Source organism: Rhagoletis zephyria, unplaced genomic scaffold, assembly GCF_001687245.7.
Source record: "Rhagoletis zephyria isolate East Lansing unplaced genomic scaffold, Rhagoletis_zephyria_1.1 Rzeph_scaffold_00183, whole genome shotgun sequence".
Classification (NCBI taxonomy): Eukaryota; Metazoa; Arthropoda; class Insecta; order Diptera; family Tephritidae; genus Rhagoletis; species Rhagoletis zephyria.
In genome coordinates, this window is record NW_016157267.1 from 176664 (window position 1) to 190874 (window position 14211).

Here is a 14211-nt window from a genome sequence, read left to right on the forward strand (position 1 = left end):
CCTTTTGGAACTTTATTAAGCAAAAAAAGTCTTGTTCTGGTATTCCGACGTCAGTATTCTTTAAGAATCGGTCAGCGACATCAGTTGAGGAAGCTGCAAACTTATTTGCTGAGTATTTTAGCTCTAATTTCGTTGTTCAGTCTCACGCATTTGATTATGTAGATTCTCATTGCTCGAACACATGTCTCTCCTTTGGGACAGTCTCTCTCACATCTAAGGATGTTGAAGAAGGTATCTTGGCTTTAAAACAGTCTACGAAAATTGATGCTGACGGGTTTTCAGTTATTTTACTTAAAAAGTGTGGATCTCTTGTTGAACCAATACGCCGGACTTCTGGTGTATTTATTGATGCCTGGAAAAAGGCAACAATAACGCCAATTTTTAAAGACGGTAATAAAAATGATGTTGGGAATTATCGACCAATTTCGAAACTAACCTCAATTGCGAAGCTTTTTGAGTACATTGTGAAAGCTAAATTAGTTTTCGCTGTTCGTAATATTATCATTCCGAACCAACATGGTTTCGTTCAAGGTAGATCTTCCGTCACCAATTTGGCGTTATTTGTTGATGATTGTCATGCAGCCTTTAAATCTGGCTATGAAGTGGATACTATATACACAGATTTTGCAAAGGCCTTTGACAGGGTGCCCCATAAAATTCTAATTTCCAAAATGGCTACTTTGGGTTTCCATTCAACTTTCCTTACATGGATTGAATCTTATTTATGCAACAGAGTGTGTACTGTTGTTCTTGACAACTCGGTTTCCCAATCTTTCACTGCAAGCTCTGGGGTTCCACAGGGTAGTATATTGGGGCCTTTGCTATTTGTGCTCTTCATCAATGACATTAGTTCATGTTTCTCTTTTGCCAAATTTTTGTTATACGCCGACGATTTGAAGATCTATTCATCAATAAAATGTAAACAAGATGCAATCGCCCTTCAGTTGGATATAGATAATCTAAACTTATGGTGTGAGAAAAACTGTCTATCTTTGAATGTAACCAAATGCTTCCACATAACTTTTTCCAAAAAGCTTTTAATTTCGAGAAACTCTTATCAAATTGCTGACTGCAAATTGAGAACTGTAGACAGAATTAAGGACCTGGGAGTGTTTTTTGATATAAAATTTGCATTTTCTACTCACATTGACTACATAGTTTCTAAATCATTATCTATGCTTGCTTTTGTTCGGCGTAATTGCTCCTGCTTCTCGGATCCTTATACTTATAAAACGCTCTATACTGCTTTCGTAAGATCGCGACTGGAATATGCTGCTTTTGTCTGGAGACCTTATCATGCTACCTACGTAAATAGAATAGAGCGTATCCAGAAATCATTTATACGTTTTGCACTGTCCTCAATGAAATTCACGGAACCAATTCCGTCANCATTATCTATGCTTGCTTTTGTTCGGCGTAATTGCTCCTGCTTCTCGGATCCTTATACTTATAAAACGCTCTATACTGCTTTCGTAAGATCGCGACTGGAATATGCTGCTTTTGTCTGGAGACCTTATCATGCTACCTACGTAAATAGAATAGAGCGTATCCAGAAATCATTTATACGTTTTGCACTATCCTCAATGAAATTTACGGAACCAATTCCGTCATATCTTTCGCGTTGTATGCTACTGGACTTAAAGTCTTTGTCTAGTAGAAGGGCGTTTCTGTCAGGTACCTTCGTGGCTAAGATTTTAGGAGGTTATGTCGACTGTCCTGAGCTTTTAAGCAGAATTGGCTTCAATGTGCCATCACGCAGTCTTCGGCATGTGGATATATTTTTCATTCCAATTGTTAAGTCGTATTATTCTCTTAATGCGCCATTGATCAGAACTTTAATTGAATTAAATCAATGTTATTCTTTGGATATCTCGCTTCCAAGAGGCCTGGTAACTTTAAGTTTAAGCAATCATTTTAAGTAACTTAAGTTAGTCGTCTTAGTCAGTAAGAATTTTTTGTTTTCATTGACTAATAACAGAATAAATAAATACTATCGAAAACTTGTTTTCACTTTGTCAAATTAAATGGCCTTTCTCGTCAAATAAGTGAAAACACATTGTCAAATGAAACTTTAAACGGGTTCTCGCTTGACTCAGATCTGAACAGATCTTCAGTTGTATGCATGTTCTGCTAAATGGGCTACCTGTCCGGTTTTGGCTCATAATATGATCGGTAAAGGTATGGGAAAGGAGATAAAGTTGTGTCAAAATATGCCTATTTCGTAACAATAAATACCATAAAGATTATTTGTATAAACAAAAAGTTCACAAAATAGAACTTGTGTAAAACACAAAGATATCGCAGATTTCAATAACACATTTTATAACAAAAACATATTATATGTATCTTTTATAGTTCAACTCTAAAAGTGTGAACAAAATATACAACTATCGATAGTGCTAAGAAAAATTCGATAGTGGCGGCAATATGAAACCATCGATACTATCGATAGCCCCATCGATAGTTCTCTGATAGTTTTGCTGTGTAATGTTATTTTAATTACTTTCAGTTTCTGCATTGCTAACTGTTATTTTATTCGGAGTTTAGGATTTCTAGAGGATGATTAACATATTACATAAAAAAATAAAATGTAACTCCGTTCGTACAAAAAATATCGATACAAATAGATATCGATACTCTATATCTGATATTTTCGGTTTTCGCTACTACTAAAATTGCAAAGTAACAAACTAACGAGATCGATGTGAATACCCTTATTTTATCGTTTTTTAAAACATCTTGCAAAACTATAAGAACTACGTTTGACTGGCTGAGCTTGCTAGTTACGTTGGATCCCAACAACAAAGCGATCACAATCCAGCGGTTCAAATTTTAATTTCAATAACATATCAATAAATATCACCCACCTTTTTGAATTTAAATGAAAATGATCCCCATCCAGCGGCGCTCCTTTTGTATATAACTTTCAGACTATTGCCCTGAATCATTCTACTTGTTGGCAATGTATCGCCACAAGTCTTTTCTATGAGTTCCTCGGAATCGTCAATCACTTTGAAAAACCCCAAAAATGTATCATCGCAGCTTATATTGAAGTGCTCGAATACTATATTCATTGCGTAACTACTCTCAACATTGATTAGCCATACACACTCCAAATTGAGACTAGATGCATCGACATGCGGCGGATATGATATATGGCCACTGTTGCCACGGAAAATGCCACCACAAGAGGAGTCTCGTGCATTATAAGTTCCGGAAATATATTTTCTTGAGCGAAAACTACTTGTATAAAAATGAACGTATAAGTGATTCGCTTGTGATGTAATGGTAACAGGCACTTGATCTATTCGACACTCCCTTAGAAGATAATTGGTAGAATTTTTTTCCTCTGAAACAATAATACCATCCTCAGTGCAGTCATCTCGTGCAGATTCGATGTGAATATCATCAAAGTTAAGGACAACTTTTTTGCCAGCTGCAACCTCGATGTACCAATCACAACTCATGTCAATGCTGTAAGGGGCATTAGGCGTCTTTATAACGCCATAATTTCCCGATAAATGTTCCCCACAACCAATCCTCTTATATTCCAGGCGAAACCCCTTTGCATGTTCAGAGTAATCGGTGACAAATTTTATTTGGAATCGATTACCTTCCGTAATTATAGCTTTGCGGGGATTCGAACATAAGTGCTGTTTGGAGAGTACGTCGTCGTTTTGTAAATCAAAGATATCCAAATAGTCAAAATCGCAAGATTGGTCTCGAATTTCAATGTCCAAATGGGAAAATATTATTTGAAATTTGTTTTTTTTCCCGCTTTGTATATCCCAGAAACAATTCAGATTTGGAGGGTAATTATCAGGGAAGTTCGGCGACTCAATCACACCACGTAAGTTATCAAGCTTGACATTACAATTGCTCTCGTAATCGATGAAGAACCGCAATCCACTTTCAACTTCGTTATCGGCGAAATTATAAATTATTAAAGCCTGATTTGCTGAAGTTTTTAGTTGAACTTTATTTTTGTTGTTCCCACACGTGAAATCAATTTGAGGACTGTTAACGGTTATTCCGTCATATACCTTTAGAAAATTCTGACCGCATAAATACGAGCGCTCCTCAAAGCTTGTAATATTAATTTTAATTGTAGAACCATGAGAAACCGTTATTTGCCAATCACACGATACTGTGCCGGCGCTAACATCATCATTATGTGGCGAATGTATTGAACCCTGGTACGAGTTAAGTTTACCTCCACAACCCGTCTCCGTTTGCTGCCATATAATGTAAAATCCTGCGTCGGAGATGCGCGAGTCAGACACAAAATGCAAATAAAGATGGTTTGCAAAGGATGGTACGCGTGCTGGTATACTACTTCCACAGTATTTACCAATTAAAGGTGATGTTGCACTCCCACCATTTCTATTAAAAGAAAAGCGTTACGGCATATATGACAGTCAAATTGAAAATACGCACATACATACATACATATGTACATATGCATACATACATATGTGCATATGTATGTATGTAATTAGCAACGAAATTCAAAATCATATTGTTTGCAAATTATGTTTATTTATTTATTTTTAATAATTTTCATTAAAAATATAACTCAATCTATAACAGAAACCACAATAATAAAAGTTTAAGAGCTTGCACAAATTGCAAAAAAACTAATCAAACTTCAAAAAATTGTCATCAAAATTTCCAAATTTTTAATTAGAATATTTAGAAAATTTTCGGGTATGCAGTTTTGTAGCCCATTCAATTGTAGTATATGAAAGTGCAAGTTTCAATTCGTTAAAAATTACCGTTGATTTTTAGAATCTTGTTTGTGGAGGGTGTTGCTGTTTTCTTTTCATATAAATAAAAAAATGGTCATGTGTTATATGGAAAAACAGGCGAACAAAGACAAAATAACTGAAAGTTACCGCTTCTTATTCACCATCCTCTTCTGAGTTATATGCAAATTTGCATATGGGGCGTTCCATACCAAAACGGACGGAGTCCACACTTCATGTGTTTGATTTATTTCAAATTTTTAGGGTTGATGCATAAACATAAATATTAAATATATATGAAATTTGAACTTGATTAATACATTTTTAAAAACTTTACTGCACAAAAATAAAAACAAATCAATTTAATATTTTTCTAAATATCTCCAGAACGGGGCGAGGAAAAAAATTTGAAAAAAATTACACATACACACCTCAAAATTCTCTATGAAAATATATAAGACTGTATACTCAAAAACATTCGAAAAAAAATTTAAAAAATTTGTAAATTTGTAATGTGCTAATTTTACTCAACTTCGGTGTAAAAAAAAATTCATAACTCAAATTATTGTAGAGTGCACCCCATAATACTACACTTAAATATTGCGCAATACTCAGAGATACACTGAGGAAAAAAAACGCGTAAAAATGAAATTTTTTTTATTTGATTACCGTTTAAAAATGTTGGTATTTAAGGGCCGAATTTACAGTGCTTAGTTAAACCATTGTTAACTTAACCACCAACAAGAGTTTAATTATGAATTTATATTCAGAGTCACATAGTTAGCTATGGAAATTCGTATCGCCTGAAAATATACAAATTCTTAAAATCAATACTTTTCTATTCAAATTTGAAATTCGTTCCACAAACAAAAAATTTATTTCACAAGAGTTTAACTATGGGGGCATGCTGGTTTAAACTTTTGTTAACTGAGCGTTGTGAATATGAAAATCAATAGTTAAACTCTTATCAGTGGTTAACTACGCACTGTGAATTTGGCCCTAAATCAAGTGAAAAGTAATAAAAAAATGGATTTTTCCATTATACATACACTACGTATAATGGAAATATTCAATTCAAATACGCCCGTTTTAAAATGAAGCATTTTTCACTGCACGGATGGCGTTTTGAACGTCTCGGATGCTTTTTCATATGTAATTAAGAAAGTATATGTATACAAAGCATGCACAGCGGTGACAACACATACACACATACACACACATGGTATGGCATCCCAGCCAGCAAACAAACGTAAATTTTGCCGACAGTGCAGTTTAGTTTAATTTTCCGTATCCGAAAACGCATACAAAAAACTCCTAAAGTTATCATCAATTTTCGTAGCCGGAAAACGTTCGAGAAAGATGATGTCATTTGAAAGCAATAATTGTATTTTATTTGCTTAAGCTAAACATTTGAAAGCATACCTGCGTAGTCGGCAGTGGCTGAGCGTGCAGAGGAATGTGCCGCTGTTCGTTAGCTTACAGAATGTGCCGGGTTCGAATTCCGTCAGGCGCTTCCTAATTTTATTTTATTTCTTTAGAACCATGAAATAGTATCTGTGAAGGGCAGAAGGAAAGCGTATTGAGCGAAAAATTCTATCAGACTAATTTCAGAAAAAAACAGCCGAAAACGTATCCGTTTCACATATTGTTGTCTGTACCCTGCAGGGAAAGCTACTAGTTGTGAACTAGAATTCTACCAGTTTGTGTTTCAGCCCAACTAGTCCATGTTCTATCCTTTTTCAATGTTAGCGACTGGTATTTTTAACATTGCGATGTCCTACGAGATGTCAATTGTCAGGCTATGCATAAGCATCTTCTAGTAGAAATACTAGTAGCATCATACCAGTTGATGAGATAGTCTGCCAATTCCTTTCCTTTTTGCTCGCGGTGCTCCAACATTCGCAATGGCCGACAGAGCAAAGCACTCGCGTGGTATGCCTGAGGTACCAGGTTCAAGCCCGGGCGCAGGGACATTTTTTTTATTTTTTTATAATATTTCTTTTATTCATATTTTTTATTTAGGGTTTTTTTGTTATTCTTAAATTTAATTTAAAAAAAAAAATATTTTTTTTTATTTAATCTATTTTTTTATGGAACAAGTATTTGTATTTCTTCCCATATATTTGTTTCTTTTTTTTGTAATGCAACTAGATTTTTAAGTTTGTTCTTTATGTTTAAATTGAAATAATTATTCCTACTTACATTGATCTAACTTTAAAAATCTTAACCACATCCAAGCGGCCTCGAACCTGCGATCCCAGAACCAGAACCAGTAGTCTTCACGTGACGCCACAGCCGACATTTGTAAGAGAAGCAATTAATTGCGTTTTATTTTAGGCTTTGGCAATTTAAAGGCAGATGTCGCTGAACGCTTAAGTTCTTCGAAAATGTCGAACTGGTAGGCACATACTAGTTTATGAACTAGTATTTTTTCTAACTGGTTTGGGTTTTCACTGCAGGGTACATACGTTTCTGCCGCACACTTTAGTGGGAAAACGGATCGTCAAAGTATCCGGAAATGGAATCAGTAAACGGACAAAAATCCGCACTTCATCCACTTTTTTGTCCTTTTTCAGATCGGTTTTCGGATTTTTTGCTGGCTGGGATAATGCACTAATCGCGCGCTGTGATGTTGATTCAAACCGAATATTTGAAAACATATTTACATTACACATGAGCTGAGTGTGCAAAGACGCTTGATACAATTGGTTGCTGCCAAGAGGGTCCGAGTTCAATTACCATCAGACAGAACATAAAATTAAAAATTTGTTTTTCTTCTTAATTACAAAAAGCATCTGTGCACTTCACAATGACATATTTTACAACGTACATACTCAAATTTAAAACGAGTTGAGTTGGTGCTCTTTCATATGAGTATTTTTTTATTTTTGGCACATTTTTTTGAATTCTAAACCTTTTTTTCCCTCAGTGTACCATTGTGATTTTTTTAATTTTTTTTTTTTGAGATGGCATATTTCCAAAAACTACTTTTTTTATCAAAAAATTTGTATGTGAAAAGTTTTTCAAGAAAATAATTTTTTTTAAATATTTTTTTTCATGGAGAATTTTGAGGTGTGTATGTGTAATTTTATTTTAAATTTTTTTTCTCGAGATATTTGGAAAACTATTAAATCGATTTGTTTTTGTGCTGTAAAGTTTTTAGAAATGTACTAATCAAGCTCAAATTTTATATTTATTTATTATTTATGTTTATGCATCAACCCTAAAAATTTGAAACAAATCAAACACATGAAGCGTGAACCGCGTCCGTTATGGTATGGAACGTCCCATATACAAATTTGCATATATTTTAGAAGAGGATGGTGCATAAGTAGCGGTAACTTGCAATTATTTTGTCTTTGTTCGCCTGTTTGAAAACTACCGTCACGCGGAAAAAAGGGTTTTTGTCTGATTTCAATCATCTTTATTATTTATTTATTTGCCTATGAAAAACTAAAGCCAATAATTGCACCGAGTCTGGTAGAGGCTTACATAAATATGTATGTATGTATCAGGGCTGTTGCGAATATTCGTATTCGCATTCGCAACCGCGGAGCTTCCGCATTAATTTTAACATTCGCATTCGCAATTATCAATGCGAAGCTTTTGCGAATGCGAATGTTATGCAAGTGCAAAGATAAAACGTATATCTGGCAAACAAAATGACTATTTGCAGGCAATATTTTTTGCCTTTGGTCGTGGGAGTATTTCTTTAACAAAACTGGTCAATTTTGTTAAAAATTTCTTCCCACTTTTACTTGACCTTTGACGTACGTCAAAGAGAACATAGTCCTTTTAATAATATTTTTTTGTTTTATGTGTAAATACCTGCATTTTGATTTGCTTTTGATGTTACATACCGTCACCTTAATTCACAAAGGCCCTAACCAGCAAATTGTTTATTTTACATGAGAAGCAAAAAGCATTACAAAAATCAAATCATTCATACGGATAGGGCATATTAAAAAGTGGCATAACTCTGTTGTTTTTGGTACTAACATTTTAAAATTAGTTTTAATATCCTAGCAAAAGCTGTAAAAAATGCAGTTTCGAAAAAAAGTGTTGGTTAGGGCCTTTGCGAATTAAGAAAACGATATATTCGTTTCAATCATTTGGGAAATTTATTTTTAGGAAAAATTTAAAAAACAGTAATTTTGTTTACTTGTCGGGCAATATTTTTTTTCATATAGATTTACTTTGGATCCTTGGCTAAAAACCTCTGTGGTAAAACTCCCCTACGTCTCTCTTCATTGCTTTTTAAAGCCAAAGTTAAGCTCCATCAATATGGATTTCCAGCAGAAATGGTCAACGTCTGGCTATATAGAGAAAAGGCTATAGGTCTAACTTTTAATTAGGTAAGAATTACCTAACTATCTGAGACCCTCATCATCCGTGATTCCAATAAATCAAATGCTTATAAAAACGGGGTTTTAAAAAAAAATAACAATATTCTGAACCGATTCGGCTGAAAGCCACTACTTTGAAAACAGAATTTCGTTCAAAATTTTTATTCCTGCGAAATAACAATTTATTTTCCATATCCACCTATTTAGCTCGCTGTAAGCACAAATTTTTCAAACCAGTCGCAGAAGATTAAAAATCAATTACAAAATCTAAACTAAAAAAAAAACGCTGATGACGTTACAGGCTCCCCAAATTCTGAAACAGCCAAAGGAATGAGAATGAAGAATTCTTTTAAATAAGCTTTAGAAAAACCTGAGACACATGGTTTTGTTTGTTACCACTGTTTAAACAACGATCTCGCCATTATGCTAGATTATTCAAGTGAAGATGAAAGTCAGGAGTATATATCCGACATTTTCGGTCCCGATGCAATTCTCAATACTTTTTATTTCATATAATGTTCCAATCTTTAAACTCAAGTACAAGTACTAAATAAAATAAACATTATTAAAAATTACTAAGTTTTCCACTTTTTCATTTACCTAAGTAACTTAATTTACTTACCTAATTGTTTCTTAAAAATACTTGACATCCGCATTCGCATTTGCATCCGCGGATGTTAGCTGTTAGACACCCGCATCCGCATTCGCATCCGCTGATGTCTAAAATTCCACATTCGCAACATCCCTAGTATGTATATGTTACCGGCCAAACCCGATCTTAGGACAAACTAGTTTTTTCTAGGCTAACCTAGTTCTACGTAGATCTAATATATCCGTTCAATGCGGAAACAAGTTGGACGCAGCAATATTGTGGACTGCGTACTTAGGGTTGGACTGAAGAGGGTTATTTTTTTGAAGTACGACTACAGGCCGCCTACGCGGAAAAGTGTTCTTCGCAAAAGTACTGTCGCCTCTGATCTAGTTTAGCCTAGGGAAAACTAGTTTCTCCTAAGATTAGGTTTGGCCGGTAACATATATACATTGTAAGCTCATATAAAGTTTGTCGCTTAGAGCTCCACACAATTTTAAGCGCAGATACTTACGTATGCGTGTAAAAAAAACACGCTTTTTTTAGGAAAGCTCTCCTAAATACCAAATACAATAAATAAATGGGTTTGAAACATACTTCTTTATTTAAAGTGAAAATCATTGGATTGTTAATAATTGTTAACAAAAGCCGGTAATCAAATTTACACGCGTTTAATAGAGCTGGAGAAACATCGATGGCAGCGTTGCCGATTTTACTCCGATCGGAGTGTTTCACTCCTTTTCTAAGCCGAACACTACGTCACTCCCTCTCTTGCAAAAATACTCCGATTTTGAGATTATAAGAATTAAATATTTACCATCACATAAAAATGAATACCTACCTACTAAGTTTATAAGTAAGCTGTTTGCAAAAAAATTATAATTTGCAAATACCTTACCCACTGTTTAAAACAACAATAATATGATCATAAAAAAAATAATGGTGATTTCGTTTCTTTCAAAAAATGTTGTTCCACGGTGCAAAATGAGTTTGATGTTAAAGCGCAGTTACCCACGGACGTAAAAACGGAGAACTTGTCAGCTGTCACTTCTCCGCTACGCTACGTACACCTTCGTAGGTAACCACGCTCTTACACTCAACCCTGTAAAAGGGCATGTTTTTGCCTTCTTCACCTTGTCTAGGCCAGGCATTTCATAATAGGTTCTTTCCCGTACAACCCAGATCAGATCCGGTTATTAAAGAATAAGCGAACAATTTTCTCTCAAAAATGGAACAATGTCCAGAAGTACGCGAACGCGAAAAACCACATTTCGGTTTTTGTTACCGGCACTTAAATGAAAACAGTTGAAAATTTAATTTTTGTTTCCCAAATTTCATTGTATTAATAAAAAAGTATATAACGATTGAAAATACATGTAAACACAAAACACCTGATATGCAATTTGCCACTTTATCAATTTCTACCCGGAGAAAAAGTCCAAGCTGTTTCGGGCAGGAAGAAGAAGACACTTGCGATCCAATACTTGCGATCGCTCTATTACCCATTTTCTGAGTATGAGAATGACTTCTGGGCTGTTTTAGGCACCCGCGGGATCCCGCGTTGCGTACAGGAATGAACCTAATATTATCGTTTTAAGCAACCATCTGATTTTCAGGGCAACCATCTCTCCTGGCAAAAAAAAAATATTACAACTGAAGTCCCCTTTCAGACACGTCAAGTCTTGCTTTCAAGTCTGCTCGTTAGTAGACGAAGGAGGTGAGAAGAGAGGGGAAGAGTACAGATACCTCCGTACCGTCAATTCGTTTCAAGTTTTCTTGTCTCTTTTGATCTTTTCGTTGCTTCCCATTTAAAGAACCAAGGACTTGAATTCAATTAAAGTTGACGCGTGTGGAAGCAAATAGAAAACACAAAAGAGAATGCGAAAAAAATTGCTTTCAAGACTTGACGTGTCTGAAAGGGGACTAACGCGAATACTTAGCCACTTCAAATTTGCAAAACATTATACGAAAATTGAATGCTCTATGAAACTGCATACAGATTAAAAAGTTGAAAGTTTTGATGAAATTTCTTTGAACTGTCCCTAATTTGGTATAAATTTGGAAACTTTGATTTATATAGTTTTTTTAAAACTCCACCCATATTAAAAAAAAATAACAAAATTACAAATATTTTTTTTTTTTATATTTAAAAAGAATACTTCGTCAACATTTTTATTTTGACTCTACGGAAAACCCAAAAACACTCCACTTTTTGGCTCATTGCACTCCGATGGAAAATTATATACATAACGGCAACGCTGATCGATGGAAACATCGATGCATCGATGTTTTTATATGAGCTGCTGACACCGATGTTTTTCACTCAACATCGATGTTTTTGCAAATTTCAACTCTAAATTTTTTGGCGCGTAAAAAGGTAAAATGGAGCAATAATTCATAACCTCAATAATATTTAAAAGACTTTAAAACTGTACCTCATTTATACATAAGTAGTTTTTGACATCGAGCCCTTGAAGGGACAAAAGAATCATCATAAGGGATCTTCATCTAAAGTGATAAAGGGATAAAAAATTGTCGAGCATACTTTGTATAGAAGAAAATGAGTGACACCGCCAGGAAAAAGTTATAAAAAATCAACGGTATTTTTAGCCACTTGAGACTTGCATTTTTTCAATCTACAATTTAATAGGCTATAAATTTTAATACCTCAAACTTTTCTAAATATTCTGAATAACTGTTTAAAATTTTGGTGAGTATTTTTTTCAAAAATGTTCAATTTCTGCTTTGTTGGACTAAAGGCCAAATTTCCAAAAATTTATACACGAAAATATTTGTGCTTTTATTTCGAAATAATTTGAACTTAGCACTGTAGGTAAATGTATGTAGCTTATTTTAACGTATGACCACATAAAATTACTCTCCAACCCAGTCTTAATTAATGTACTTACCGTATTTCCAAATAGTCATCGTGGCAATTTTTAGAAGTAGTTTCCACACTAAAATTTTGTATGGCAAGCTCAATTTTACGACCCATAGGAGCGTTAATTGTCCAAGTACAATCCATTGAGTTGTCGTAAAGTTTTGGCCAAGATGGGGTTTTGATAACCCCATAACGCGCCGTGAAATTTCCGCCGCAGGCTAAGATTCAAAAGAAGAAATGTATATTACTCTTGGTACATATTTATAAATATATAATTTAATACAAGATCAGACAGATATTTTTGAAGGGTAATCAAAAATAAGTATACTACTATAAAACTCGATATATTTATTAGACTTTCTTCACTTTTTGATACGCATATTTTATTAAAATAATTTTCAAAAACGGTAAGGGCTATGATACCTATAGGCGGGCAGCTTATCTTATATTTATAATTAAAATTTTAATAAAAAAAAATTTAATTTATTATAGGAACAAATATTGTTCGATATTTCCGGTAGAAACTGCTACTTCGTTATAGGCTTTTATCGCCAATATATATATTCTGATTCGTGCTAATTGTTTCTGACTCTATCCGTTAAAGAAACCCCTCATGGAAAATACTCAATTGATCACANAAACAAATATTGTTCGATATTTCCGGTAGAAACTGCTACTTCGTTATAGGCTTTTATCGCCAATATATATATTCTGATTCGTGCTAATTGTTTCCGACTCTATCCGTTAAAGAAACCCCTCATGGAAAATACTCAATTGATCACATTCTTTTAATTAATACAATTTATGCATAGGGGACCGTGATTTATCAGTCCGGGCCCCGAGATTTCTCTCGACTGCCCTGCCCGCAGGACATATGTACATCCATTAGTATTCGGAGAATATAATCTAAATTTATATATGTATATCGCACACCGTCTTCCAAAGAGTCACTACTCAAAATTTGTCATTTTTGAAATTATGCGATAAAAATGTACACAGAGCTTTTATTTACCTAACAGCAAAAGCTTGAGCAAATTTCGGTTATAATTTGTTAAAAAAAACTAACCGTATGATTAGCATGTGCTACGTAATAACTTTTCGCATTTTTTGGCGAACGTATTATTTTGAGTTGTGGCTCTTTTGAAGACGGTGTGCGATATGGTTAGAAAATTGCAAGACTGCGAATTTTGCAAGACTATCTGTATAAGTTGTTTCGTAGTAATTTCCCAAGTTTTTAAATATAAAAATCTTTCCTGACTTTTTTTAAAGCCCGAGTATCTGACGTTGACGTTGCATGACGTTGCGTTACTAAAGTTTCCATTGAAAAAAATTTTTTGTAGTATCACTTTGAAACGAATTTTTAACACGAATAAAACATATAGTGTATGTGGAATATAGTTTTTTTTTACTTAGGCGCCAACTAAGGGATTTGAAAGAAATCAGAGCATAAATACGGTTTTCCAAAATATCTTAAACCCGTCGGCACCTAGCCTTCTCTTTGTCTTTTCTTTACATCTCTACATATCACAATAATTTTTTGTATGCAAGAAAATTCACAACACAGTCGCCAAAAAAATTTCAGACGCATAAATTAATAAGTTTATTTTATTATTATAAGAAGTTTTTTTGGATGCACTCAAATTTAAAATC

At 34.1% G+C, this 14211-nt stretch overlaps 1 protein-coding gene across 1 annotated transcript in view; it reads right to left on the reverse strand.

Annotated features, from left to right (window-relative positions):
* The window catches only part of Cubn2 (Cubilin 2), a 364924-nt gene that overhangs the window by 151848 nt on the left and 198865 nt on the right, over positions 1-14211 (reverse strand). The window contains exons 11-12 of the mRNA XM_017609025.1: positions 12590-12779; positions 2868-4383 (exon numbers count right to left, since the gene is read on the reverse strand). Of these exons, the coding sequence (XP_017464514.1) occupies positions 2868-4383; positions 12590-12779 (1706 nt within the window). The remainder of the gene's footprint in view (positions 1-2867; positions 4384-12589; positions 12780-14211) is intronic.